We start from the raw sequence: 11,771 nt of genomic DNA, 5'->3' as shown, positions 1-11,771 counted from the left end.
GAGAGGTAAGCCCGTAGTTTCTCTGGCTGAGTGCAGCCTTCTGTGGATGAGTTAAAGGGTAAATAAAGGGGCATTTGTGTCGTAATGCTGCAGTTAATCATAAATGGGAATGACACCTCGATTGTGCTTTGTTTTTCTGCACAGCAGGTTGTGTAATTGGACATTTTAATGTGTTTTCTCCAGATATGATGTCACACAAGCAAGCCGAAATCTACACACACGACTTCTGTGATGGTGACCACCCAGCAGAGCTCCTGGATGCTCTCCGGCATTTCTACATCAGCGGCCTGTTTACAGACGTGGCTCTACAATGCGGCGAGTCCGGACAGGTGTTTCACTGCCACAAGGCGCTGCTGTCAGCCCGCAGCTCTTATTTCAAAGTCATGTTCACAGCTGATATGAGGGAGAGGTCGAACAGCGTCATCAAACTGACCGGGGTGGACTGCGTGGTCCTGAGCGCCCTGGTGGACTATGTGTACACAGCGCAGGTGTGCATCACCGAGAGCAACGTGCAGAGCCTGCTGGAGGCAGCGGACCTCCTGCAGTTCATATCTGTGAAGCAAGCGTGCGAGGAGTTCCTCGTTCGCCTCCTGGATGTGGACAACTGTCTGGGGATGCACGCTTTTGCTGAGCTGCACCTGTGTCCCGGTCTGGAGAGGGAGGCCCGCAGAGTGATGCTGAGCCGGTTCACGGAGCTCATCCAGCAGGAGGAGTTCCTCGAGCTTGATCACGAGAAGATGAGGTCGGTCTTGGCTGCTCAGAACCTCACTGTGCAGAGGGATGAGGTGTTGATAGATGCCGTAGCCAGATGGGTCACCCATGACTTGGATAATCGTGTTCACTATGCTGCAGACATGCTGCACTCCATCCATCTGGACCTGGATGAGGTTTACTTCAAGGCCACTTTAGAGGTGCAAAGACCATGCTTGCTGAACAGTGAAGGGAAATTAAAATCTGTGATCGTTCAGGCTTTAAGGTCCAATGGCAAGGAGATGTCAGCCAGCAGGAAAATGTCTTCCAGCATGTATGTCATCGGTGGATACTACTGGCACCCTCTTTGTGAAGTTCACACATGGGATCCTATCAGCAACACCTGGGTGCAAGGAAAAGACATGCCTGACCATGCAAGAGAGAGCTACAGCGTCAGTTTACTTGGAGCAAATATTTATGTGACTGGTGGTTACAGGACAAACACTGTTGAGGCTCTGGACACAGTTTCAGTTTATAACTGTGACTATGACGAATGGACAGAGGGTTGCCCCATGATCACAGCTAGATACTATCATTGCTCTGTGGCCTTGCATGGCTGTATTTATGCCATCGGAGGCTACAGAGGAGGAGCTCCAGAGCAAGAGACAGAATTTTATGATCCTTTGAAAAGGAAATGGTTCCCTGTGGCCAAAATGATCCAAGGTATGCAACATATGAAGTGATATATTATATGCATCGATGAACCGAAGAGTCAGTTAATCTCACAACAGGGTCAATTTAATAGCTTTCTGGAGCTTTCAACAGTGATAGAAGAAGTACTCAGATCCTTTACTAAAAGCTGCAATATTATTGAATTATAATTTTGGTTGAAATAACTAATTTTGACCATTGCATGTCACTAACAATATCTAATTGAACAAAATGTGTCTGTGAGCACCTGCCTCTCTGTATTTAGTTTTTTTTTTAAACTGTACTGGTCTGAATCAAACAACCAATCAGGGTAATAAGAGGTTCTGTGTTTTTACTCCTCTCTTCCAACTGTTGTGGAAGTGGAAATGTGTTTTTTCAACCAAAACTATATTCAGTAATATTACCTCACACATTTTTTACAACTTAAAGCTTCCACCAATCAATATTGTCATATTAACACTGGATCACATGACTACTTGGCCCACAACTTTACTGATTTAGTTCACACTGCTATCATCAACCCCATTTCAAAACACAGGCAGCTGGTTTAAAATGAAAAAGCTTAGATGAATCCACTGTACATTACCTGCCCAGCTCCAAAGACAGACAGACAAAGTTAGTTAGCTAGCTAGTGAACATAGTGGAGCCTTTATCAGCGGAATAGCCAGATATTTCTTTCGAGAGTTTGTGGAGAGCAAAACACAACTGAGAGAAGAGTGAATATTGGACTTACATTTGCCAGGTGGCCAGACACACGACTCCAAATGAATGATAACGGTGCTCCGGATCTGCTGAATCTGTAAATGAGCATGTGCCATATCAATTTGCCATATCAACTTTATAAGGTGATATTGATAATATGTCCTTGTTGTGTTTACAGCTTGTTGCGTTGCCACCAAATGGTCAAAAAATCTATTAATGAAGGTTTAACATTAACATTTATAGACGTGAGTGATTGATCAAATGATACCAATAATCTCTGTTTCCTTTGAAGGTGTAGGAAATGCCACTGCCTGTGTAATGGGAGATAAAATCTATGTGACCGGAGGTCACTATGGATACAGAGGAAACTCCACCTATGAAAAAATCCAAGTCTACAGGCCAGATGTCAATGAGTGGAGCATCCTTACAATAACTCCCCATCCAGGTATGAGAAAAAGAAGAAGAGATAGGAATAAAAATATGCTGCATACTGTATTCTGATTTGAAATCCTCTGTTTTCAGAGTATGGGCTGTGTTCTGTATCTCTCCACAACAAGCTGTATTTGGTGGGTGGACAGACGACTATCGCAGACTGCTACGACATAGAGAAAGACGAATGGAGACCAATATCAGTGATGAAGGAGAGGAGGATGGAGTGTGGGGCAGCAGTAATAAATGGTTGTATTTATGTAACAGGGGGATACTCCTACTCAAAAGGGACATATCTGCAAAGTATTGAGAAATACGACCCTCAGCTGGACTCTTGGGAGATTGTGGGGACTCTTCCCAGCCCAGCCAGATCACATGGATGTGTTTGTGTTTTCAGTGTTTAGTGTCACACCGTTATCACAAGTATTGTAATTTTGTGCCAATGATTCAAATGGTGAACTGTATTCTGTCAAAAGTGTTCAAATGGCAGATTACACTACCACACAAGATGTCAACTTAGCTCATGTTTTGCACCGGATAAAGGCCTTTAGAGAGCTACACATTTGCCAAACTGTGAATACAATGAACAAGCAAGCACTAAAAGAACAAGCAACTCAGGGGCTTCACAATTACTGTAGAATTTTAGTTTACTTTTAAGTATTTCTGTTTTAATAGCTTGAAAGGAAAGACTGAAAATAGGAAGATGACCATATTTGAGTATTATTCAGATGCACTTTACATATACACATAATCCACCTCAGACTGCTGATGCACTAGAGCACTCCAAATAGTCTTTTGATAGAACTCCACCACCTTACTTGATTAAATAAATGACTACCATTATGATGTGAGTTCTGCCTGAATTAATCAGTGAGTTCCATATAAAATATATCGTACTATATAAGTTTAATCACATCTTATGTGAACAGTCACCTTGAGATTTATCCTATAACTTTTGGATGTTATATATTTAAGGTATAGACTGGCCGTTTTTATGTAAAGAGTTTTGAAGTAGAGTTTATTGATGTTGGTTGTAGTGTAAAGGCAAGGCAAATGTATTTGTATAGCAACTTTCAACAACAAGGAAAATAAAAGTGCTTTACATTAGACTTGAAAAGTCATTAAGACAAGATCTAAAATAAACAAGGCAATATCAAAAGACATACATGTATGATTTCAAAAGAATACAATAAAAACAATATATAAATACGTTTAAAAAAAAAGAGAATACAATTATAATGGAATAATTAAAAAATGCACTTGTTCTGCACTGAATTTAAGTTGTGTGCTGTGCCTCAAAAAGAGAACTGCAATGTGTTTCTCTAAAACAAATTCAGGAAATGACGGCACGCCATTAGTGAAAACAGCAAAAGAGACAGCTCATGTTTGATCATTTTGTTTAATTTATGGACTGACAAAACTGCTGACACATTCCGGCTGCAGTAACCGCTCTTTTTAAAGGGTACATCATTCAACAAAAAAAACAATTTCACCACCAATAAAAAGATAAAAATAAAAATGAAATACAATAAAAACATGATAAAAACAAACAAACAACCTAAAATATCAATAAATACATTTTTTTTAAATAATTAAATAACAACAAAAAACATACATATGTGTTATTTTTTTTAAATTAAACCATAGCTAAATCATAAATGATAGCAAATGGTTTGACATCAACACTGCAGTCTCAGTGCTGTGCTGCAGTGACATCGAGTCACAGCGACACCCTGGGGCTGCGGCCTCCATCACACAGAAAATCCCATGACGATGCTGTAGCTGCTGCTCAGATCCAACCTGCTGGAGAGCCACAGTGGCGTTAGCGCTGATCTCTTTTTGGTCCTCGGTGAGCTCCGTAGCACGCAGTTCCACAACGTGCGAGCAGAAAAGTGAGGACTTTTGGTTTGAACAGCTAAAACTGGTGCTAGCGACTCAACGTATCGTAAGTATACCCTTTCAACGTGGTGTAAAAGGGCGATTATAGTTTCTTTATATTACCTTGGAAATGTTCTGTAGGTTTACGAAAGAACAGTAACGTTAGACATTCTCGTCTAGCATGCTTTTGCTAGAATGGAGTTACGCAGAGTGTAAATGGCTGATTTAACATTACGTACTAAAGTAGTTGGCTAACTAAACACCACACTGAATAAAACATGTAGCATTACTGACAGCGTAGCTTGACTCAGTACGCTGAGTGACTAAGCTGTTAGTGTAAGTTACCGACACAGCGTGGCCGGTGTACAGTTGCGGCGTCTAAGCTAAGCTAGCAGGTTAGCTATCAAGCTAGCAGCAGCAACAGCAGCAGGACATCAGCATAAATTAACTATATCCTGTTTATGCCAATTATATGCTAATTTTCATATTTAGTCAATCTTAAACTGGCTTGTTTAGATTTCATTTATTGTGTCAAGCTAGTCAAGATAGCTGACTAATGTTGTTTTGGAATTTGTTTCTTGCTATTAAATTGTAACACATTATAAATGGACTCATTACAGAATAATACACACAGTTCACATTAGTGCTGCTGTTGCTGCTTATGGCAGGGAAGGGTTCACAACTATTGTTGAGCTAGTAAAAGGCTGGTTCACTCAAATCTTAAAAAATCTTAAAAGAAAAAATCCTCGTGGTATCTGGACCTGCAGATAATTTGCAGAAATGTTGGAAACATCCACACAGCAGTCTTCTACAATACAATGGAAGTGAATGGAATTTACGTTGCTGTGCTCACAATCTTAACAAAATACAACTGAAATAAACCCTCATCAAATTAACAATGTCTAGGTTACAGAGACCGCAGACAGTTTTTATGATTTATAAACCTTCAGCAAATACCTGGCAGGATACCTGCACATATGAGAAGCTGGAACCAGAGAATATTTTGCATTTTTGCTTAATATGTAGCTTAACTGATCATTTGATAAGCACATTATTGTTTTTGTTTTCTTTAGATACACTAATTGCTTAATCGACTAATCGTTTCTATGTTTAAATTTACATTAATGGGTCTCTTTCTACACAGATCAATCATGGCAGAAAATAATGAGATGACTCCAATTGAGAAGAAAGTGGCACGACAAATAGAGGTAATTCTGACTATTCAAATTTACGATTACATTTTGTGAAAGTCAGTTAAATTGAGCTCTAAAAATGTCTCTCATTCCCACCTCTAGTACTACTTTGGGGATCACAATCTTCCAAGAGACAAGTTTCTCAAAGAACAACTGCAACTTGATGATGGCTGGGTGACTTTGGAGACGATGCTTAAATTCAACAGGTTTGTTGTACTTCTCTTTAGTGCACTCTCTGTTTAACTGCTGTAAAACAATTACTACTCATATTTTAGCTTTATTTAATCCACTAATACCTATCCTTTGCGTAAGCGCAACATTAGTCATCCCATACAACACATAAACCAAGTAATGTAAGGGCTAGTCCATCATAAACCCCATTCAACACTGAAGTTTTTCCACCTGACAGGAAATTCAGCTGTGGCAAATTAATAAAAGAAAGCTGACTGATACGAAATGGTCTGACAGTCTCTGCTTCAGTGCCTATCTAGTTCCATGTTTTACCATCATCTAGAGGTTGTAGCTGTCTTGTGCATGCTGAGACATACATGTGCAGGAGGATCTTATAATAGGTAGAGGTAGGTAATGTTAGTGTTTACCTGCAGTCACACTGCTGTTATTGCATTGCTGGGGTGCCTCTCTGCTATTCTCACCACACCTTCAACCTCAAGGTAGTGTGTGAGATCACTGAGTCCTAAAAGTAATCTACACTAGACTAGTGTAGTAACAGAGTATTTATTTATTTATTTTTAAAACAGTGGTGTAAATGATGTAAATATCTCAAAGACAGTTAAGAATTTTAAGATGAGGACATATTTGCTTTGACATCACTGATTGTTGTCTCACCAGCACAACATGACTCAATCAGATGCTGAAGCTTCAATAACAAAATGGGGTGTAAATCAACTAAAAGCAATGTTCACCAAGTAATGGTGATGTGCAGAATTTTTCAATTAGCTGATTGGAGAAAAGCTAAACTGGTGAATGAGCAATAAGAGGAAGACAGTGATGATTAAACAGTTTGTGGAACCATTGTATGACTCATCATGGCAAGCAGGGCAAGATTAGCACATGTCCTCAACCAGTCGATGAAGTGCATTTGTTACCAGCCAGACTGCATTTAGCCACAGCATGCACACATTAAAACAGGCATGCCTCACTCTTTTGCTGAATGTAAGAGGTATTCATATAGCACCATTAGACTCAGAGACCCTCCTATTGACAACTGACTTGTTAAAGTCTGTATGTAGTTTTATGCAGACAGTCTGTGTGAGTCAGCACTTTTACTTTCTAATCAAGCCTAATTACTTGAAAGAGGAGTGTAGTTGTAATTCAGTTGCCTGTGTGATTTATTCTTTTCATTTACCCTTATAAATGGAGATACTGCAGATATCGAGAAAAACCCAGTGTGACGAGTGACTTTGGTGACACAACATCTGTACTGGCTGAAACAATTCAAAGACCCTCATTAAAAGGAAGACTTTAGATGCTTTGCAGTGTCTCCAGCTTTATAATGTGTCACTGCAGTGAGATGAAGAATCCATGCTCATGTAGATCATTAGTATTTACACATGCTCTGACAGCAGGACTGATCTTGAATTTGTTTTGAGTTCAACCATCTGTAATCTCGTATTCTCTTCCCAGACTGAAGTCTTTAACTGAGGAAAGCAGCGTCATCGTTGCAGCTCTCCAGAAATCAAAGACAGGCCTCTTAGAAATCAGCGAAGACAAGACTAAAGTCAGGAGGTCTCCAAACAAACCCTTACCCGAAGTGAATGATGAATACAAAGATGCTCTTAAACACAAATCTGTGTACATTGTAAGTTTTTTTTATATTGATTGCACACCCATTCAGAATTCTTATTTTAAAAACATTTGCATACTTAAAAGGATAGATTTTCTTCTATACTTGTTGTTTTCCCACATTTTAATATCTTTTCTCATCTAGAAAGGTTTTCCTCTCGAAACTACCCTCGATGAGATTCAGGAGTGGCTGAATGGGAAAGGTGCCATAGAAAACATTCAGATGAGGAGAAACCTGCAAAGGCAGTTCAAGGTATATTAAATATATTGTCTAACAATTCCAATTGTTTTTAGTGAATTTGGGGAGGTTTTGTTAAATGACTTCACTTAATTTCCGTACAGGGATCAGTGTTCATCTGTTTTGACACAGAAGAGTCATCTAAGCAGTTCCTAGAACGTTCAGACATAAAGTCATTCAAAGACAATGAGATGCTTGTGTTATCAAGGTAAGTTGTACTGCTTCTTGGTTTAAGATTTATCTACAGTGGACAAATAGTGCATTTTCCATACATACTTTTCACTGTATATAATGATCATGTCATTGCTGTTCTGTTTCAGAGAAGACTACCATACAAAGAAAGCAGAGGAGAGAAAACACTTCAAAGCAGAGACAAAAGCAAAAGCTAAACAGTGAGTACACAAGCAATACCTTCCTGTCCTAAAAAACATATTGTACATTTTGTGAAAAATCACTGACCCTCCTCGTCTGCCTGAAATGATTATTCAGGGACAAGGAACAGCAGCAGAAACATGCAGAAGAAAAAGAAATGGTAAGATCCCCCTCAGTGCTTACAAGCTTAAGGTCTCTCACTGGGATGTGCTCTGGTCACAGTAATTATACTTTGTCATTTGTGTTGCAGGGGCTGCTTTTGGATGAACAGACAGGCTGCCTGTTGAAGTTTTCAGGAGAGCTTGAAGATGTTTCAAGAGAGGACTTTCATGAATTGTTCTCTGGGCATGGAAAGATAAAGTGGGTTGATTTTACAAGAGGGGCCAAAGAGGTAAATAAACTCTCCACCACTCAAGTCTCGTACTCAAGGTAAAGAGATGTGACAGTTAAAATTATGTATTTTTTACTTTCCACAAGGGCACACTCCTTTTCGATGGGAACGCAAAGGAATCGTTCGATAAGGCCAAGGAGGCAAACGGAGGGGAACTGAAAATCAAGAACAACAGTGTCACATGGCAGGTGCTTGAAGGAGATGAGGAGAAAGAAGAACTGAAGAAGATCATCGAAGCTCAACAAGAATCGTACAACAGGTCCAAAGGCAGAGGTAAATACTATTTTCAAACTAGCAGCTGATCCAAAACGTTGTCAATAAACTATTTTATATCATCAATGATTCATTTATGAATGATTTAGTACTGATGTATTTTGTCTGTCTTAAAAGGTGGCAGAGGAAGATCAGGTGGCAGAGGAAGAGGAGGCCGAAGGGGAAGAGGGGGCAGAGATCAAGGCAGAACTCAGTACAGGGGCAAAAAGACGAAATTTGATAGTGATGATGACGATGATGGTAAGTTCAGCATCTTTCGGAGCTTCAAATTTTGGTTTGATGGTTTGGTTTGATGGATTCATCATATCTACTTTGTGCTTTTCCTCTAGCACCCGCAGCCCCAAAGAGAGAACTAGAAGGCGCTGATGGTCCTGCAGCAAAGGTTGCCAAAACTGAAAATGGATCTTAGTCACGAGGTCACACCCAGAATTTTTCTTTTTCGAAAACATTTATTATAAACAGTGAAAATGCAGAGGCAACTTAAATCCATTCCAGTGAAAGCGTCAGGCTTTGGAGAATCTTATGAAGTCCACCTGGATGTCAACCTAGAGAAGAATTTGTGAAGCTTGATGTCAATTTTCAGCCTTTTAAGTCCCTGTATACTGTGCCTCTCACATTGTTTGTGTACCTATGTTTCTCTTTAAGATGTTTTTGATTTTATCATATTCAACATAAATCTGCTCTTTGACAGTAATTTAATTTCACCTGAACAATTAGTTGATTTTTCAGACCTGTGTGACATCTAGAATCTGTGTGCCATGGTGTGTTCTTTTTCCTTGTAGATTTCCTACATTGAGTGATGAGAACATCTGCTTTGCTATTTTTTTAAGTTTGCGTTAAGTATGTGAATAGCAAATAAAAACTTTATAAAAATGAATCAAGATCTGTTTGAATGTGTCTGAAGCATCTGCTGGAAAACATGTATTCCCTGAGACTGTAGTGTGACAGTATGTTTGCTTACCGATTTCTTTTTGTGGAACTTGTACGATGCTGGCAAGTCATACCTTAGTTCTGTAAAGAGAGTACGTACTCAGTTTTGTTTGAGTATTTTGGTTGAAGAGAAGATGTACTGTATTATTCTCACCTGCTATTACTTCCATCTTCACTCCCCAGTCATTAGCCTTCTTTTGTATGTGCTGTAATCAGATGATGAATTACACATCAAGTATTACAATCTTTATACCACAGATCAAGAAAGAGAACGAGATTTGAATTAAGTTTTGACCTTTTTCTTTTAAAGAACAAGGTTACAGCTATGTGAAATCACTGTTTTTACTAATGACTGAAAGTCTGTTTCCTAATAAAGACTTGTGATCTCACTTTGATTTGCCTCACAAGCTTTGTCTAAAACCACAGTGCTGTAAATGCGACTGACATGGATACTTAACTTACCTCTCGTGTTGATGTTTTATGAAGTGAATACACTGCTGTCTTTGCCATTGTTAAAGCAGCCTGTAGGAACTTCATGTCCATACCTCAAATAAAAACAAATGAAAAACTACATGTAAGTGGATAGAGCTGCACTTAGTTAAAGGGGTACTCTACTGATTTTACACATGAAGATCAGTATACGCTCTGCTACTCAACCTGTGAAAACTGTTGTTAAATGTCTTGGTTTCAGAGAGTTTTCTAATGCCACGTTCATGTTGTGGAGTTGCCATGATTACCAGTTTCGAACTTATAAATACTGTTTGTGTCAAAATCCAAGATTGTGATTACGACAGGGAAACACCCAATTTTTCAGAAAGCTCTGACATGTCCATCTTTGAGCTAAATAATACAGAAAAGTTTGAAAACAAAACAAATTTGACCCAAACCAAATTTAATGGAGATTGTGCCACATTTTCAATGCAAAGCATTTTTTTTTTTTTAAATGCAAAACTCCAGAAAGTTTTTTTGTCACTTTCTGCAATCATGCAATTATCTGAAGTTGTCTGATAAGATGAATGCTCACAAGTGGTAAAAATGGGAATCTTACCAATCTTTACCATCCATCCCATATAACCTGAATTCATAAAATAACCCCTTATTGATGTCATTAGAGTAATTTAGGACTTAACATTTTAAAAAGAAAGCATGTGTTAGAACTGGGGGCGTGGAGTTTGAGAGACATGACCGTTTCCAAGACAAATGCTATTGGGTTGCATTATGGGGATCGTAGCATCCAGAGTTTTTGTATCTTGACCCATTCAATGGGAAGAAAAGCCGGATTCTTTTTTAATCTGTCTTTTGGAAATCCCCCAACTTTATAGAAGCAAAATACTAAATGACTGGAGTGGTCCTTTAAACGGTGTACTCACCTTGGTTGTGTTTTGTCCCAAAAGGTGGATTCATTATTACAGTGTCAAACTTTTTGGCATACGCCTCTGCCTCCAGAGAGCATAGGTCACACTGAACCAGGTCCACGTTAGAAATCTCAAATTCCTCTACGTTTCTTCTGAATATGTCCAGTGCGTCGTTGTCAATGTCGAAACCGACGCACAAACTGAAGAAGAGGGAGAGAAGGCAATGAAGAACGAAGGTAATTGAAAAGTGCAGCTGTTATCCGAAATGTGTTGACATGATTGAAAACAATGTAAAGAGGATGGTCAGATGCCCTCACCCTGCATCAAGCATCGCAGCCCCGATGCTGAGGACTCCACAGCCACATCCCAGATCAGCCACTAGTTTACCCTCAATGTCATCAAACGTACTCTGGATTGAGTAAAGCATGCATGCTGTGGGGGAAAAAAACAGCAAGTTAATGAGAACAATATGCGCTATCAACCATCTCTCTCATTATCACACGTTGCCACCTCACCTGCAATATGAGGGCTGGTTGGATATTGTTCAAGAAGGATTTTGGGCTCTTCAAATGTGTCCACTTGCTGTAAGCAGCTCTCTAACTCTTTTAGTTTCATTACTAACGACTGTTATGTCCCAAACCTGTGTGCCCCTGTGCTACAGCTCCGATAAGTTATTTCAAACAGTTGTTCTTCAACTAAAATCACTGCGAGTGTATATTTTTGAGCATGGTTGTAGACGACTTCCGCAAGCGTGTGCGTATCAACCAAAACAATCCGACTTTGACCCCGGAACGCGTGATAGTAGT

At 39.4% G+C, this 11,771-nt stretch overlaps 3 protein-coding genes across 5 annotated transcripts; 2 read left to right on the top strand and 1 right to left on the bottom strand.

Annotated features, from left to right (window-relative positions):
- Nucleotides 1-188: 188 nt before the first annotated feature.
- On the top strand, nucleotides 189-2,965 carry klhl23 (kelch-like family member 23). Its single transcript, XM_070915104.1, has 3 exons — nucleotides 189-1,413; nucleotides 2,396-2,548; nucleotides 2,626-2,965. The coding sequence occupies exons 1-3, from the start codon at nucleotides 189-191 to the stop codon at nucleotides 2,934-2,936; spliced, it is 1,689 nt and encodes a 562-aa protein (XP_070771205.1). The 3' UTR covers nucleotides 2,937-2,965.
- A 1,414-nt stretch (nucleotides 2,966-4,379) lies between these two features.
- ssb (small RNA binding exonuclease protection factor La) lies at nucleotides 4,380-9,557 on the top strand. Its single transcript, XM_070914418.1, has 12 exons — nucleotides 4,380-4,477; nucleotides 5,555-5,618; nucleotides 5,706-5,809; nucleotides 7,248-7,422; nucleotides 7,552-7,659; nucleotides 7,749-7,852; nucleotides 7,965-8,036; nucleotides 8,134-8,176; nucleotides 8,267-8,407; nucleotides 8,494-8,680; nucleotides 8,798-8,920; nucleotides 9,010-9,557. The coding sequence occupies exons 2-12, from the start codon at nucleotides 5,562-5,564 to the stop codon at nucleotides 9,087-9,089; spliced, it is 1,194 nt and encodes a 397-aa protein (XP_070770519.1). The 5' UTR covers nucleotides 4,380-4,477; nucleotides 5,555-5,561; the 3' UTR covers nucleotides 9,090-9,557.
- mettl5 (methyltransferase 5, N6-adenosine) lies at nucleotides 9,106-11,704 on the bottom strand. Of its 3 annotated transcripts, XM_070914421.1 has the most exons (8): nucleotides 11,481-11,704; nucleotides 11,283-11,397; nucleotides 10,981-11,165; nucleotides 10,073-10,155; nucleotides 9,765-9,816; nucleotides 9,642-9,691; nucleotides 9,386-9,467; nucleotides 9,133-9,225 (listed from the first exon to the last, which is right to left on the bottom strand). In XM_070914421.1, the coding sequence occupies exons 1-7, from the start codon at nucleotides 11,578-11,580 to the stop codon at nucleotides 9,423-9,425; spliced, it is 630 nt and encodes a 209-aa protein (XP_070770522.1). In that variant the 5' UTR covers nucleotides 11,581-11,704; the 3' UTR covers nucleotides 9,133-9,225; nucleotides 9,386-9,422. The 3 variants fall into 3 exon arrangements, with proteins under 3 accessions (XP_070770523.1, XP_070770521.1, XP_070770522.1); XM_070914422.1 differs by lacking the exon at nucleotides 9,386-9,467 and having other exon boundaries at nucleotides 9,106-9,225; XM_070914420.1 differs by having other exon boundaries at nucleotides 9,122-9,691.
- Between the last annotated feature and the right edge of the window lie 67 nt (nucleotides 11,705-11,771).

The sequence above is a fragment of the Enoplosus armatus genome, chromosome 11 (assembly GCF_043641665.1).
Source record: "Enoplosus armatus isolate fEnoArm2 chromosome 11, fEnoArm2.hap1, whole genome shotgun sequence".
NCBI classification, from domain to species: Eukaryota; Metazoa; Chordata; class Actinopteri; order Centrarchiformes; family Enoplosidae; genus Enoplosus; species Enoplosus armatus.
The sequence above is the reverse complement of the archived record's forward strand: the minus strand, read 5'-3'. Positions and strand labels throughout refer to the sequence as shown.

Bases quoted from the DNA above. Each gene is read 5' to 3' on its own strand.
- klhl23 (XM_070915104.1), top strand. From the start codon at position 189: ATGTCACACAAGCAAGCCGAAATCTACACACACGACTTCTGTGATGGT. The intron at 1,414-2,395 runs GTATGCAACATA...TTTCCTTTGAAG, and splicing joins TGTGGCCAAAATGATCCAAG to GTGTAGGAAATGCCACTGCC. The intron at 2,549-2,625 runs GTATGAGAAAAA...CTCTGTTTTCAG, and splicing joins TACAATAACTCCCCATCCAG to AGTATGGGCTGTGTTCTGTA.
- ssb (XM_070914418.1), top strand. From the start codon at position 5,562: ATGGCAGAAAATAATGAGATGACTCCAATTGAGAAGAAAGTGGCACGA. The intron at 5,619-5,705 runs GTAATTCTGACT...TCCCACCTCTAG, and splicing joins AAGTGGCACGACAAATAGAG to TACTACTTTGGGGATCACAA. The intron at 8,921-9,009 runs GTAAGTTCAGCA...CTTTTCCTCTAG, and splicing joins TAGTGATGATGACGATGATG to CACCCGCAGCCCCAAAGAGA.
- mettl5 (XM_070914420.1), bottom strand. From the start codon at position 11,580: ATGAAACTAAAAGAGTTAGAGAGCTGCTTACAGCAAGTGGACACATTT. The intron at 11,398-11,480 runs GTGAGGTGGCAA...TTTCCCCCACAG, and splicing joins AACCAGCCCTCATATTGCAG to CATGCATGCTTTACTCAATC. The intron at 9,817-10,072 runs GTAAGTTAAGTA...ATCTGATTACAG, and splicing joins ATAAAACATCAACACGAGAG to CACATACAAAAGAAGGCTAA.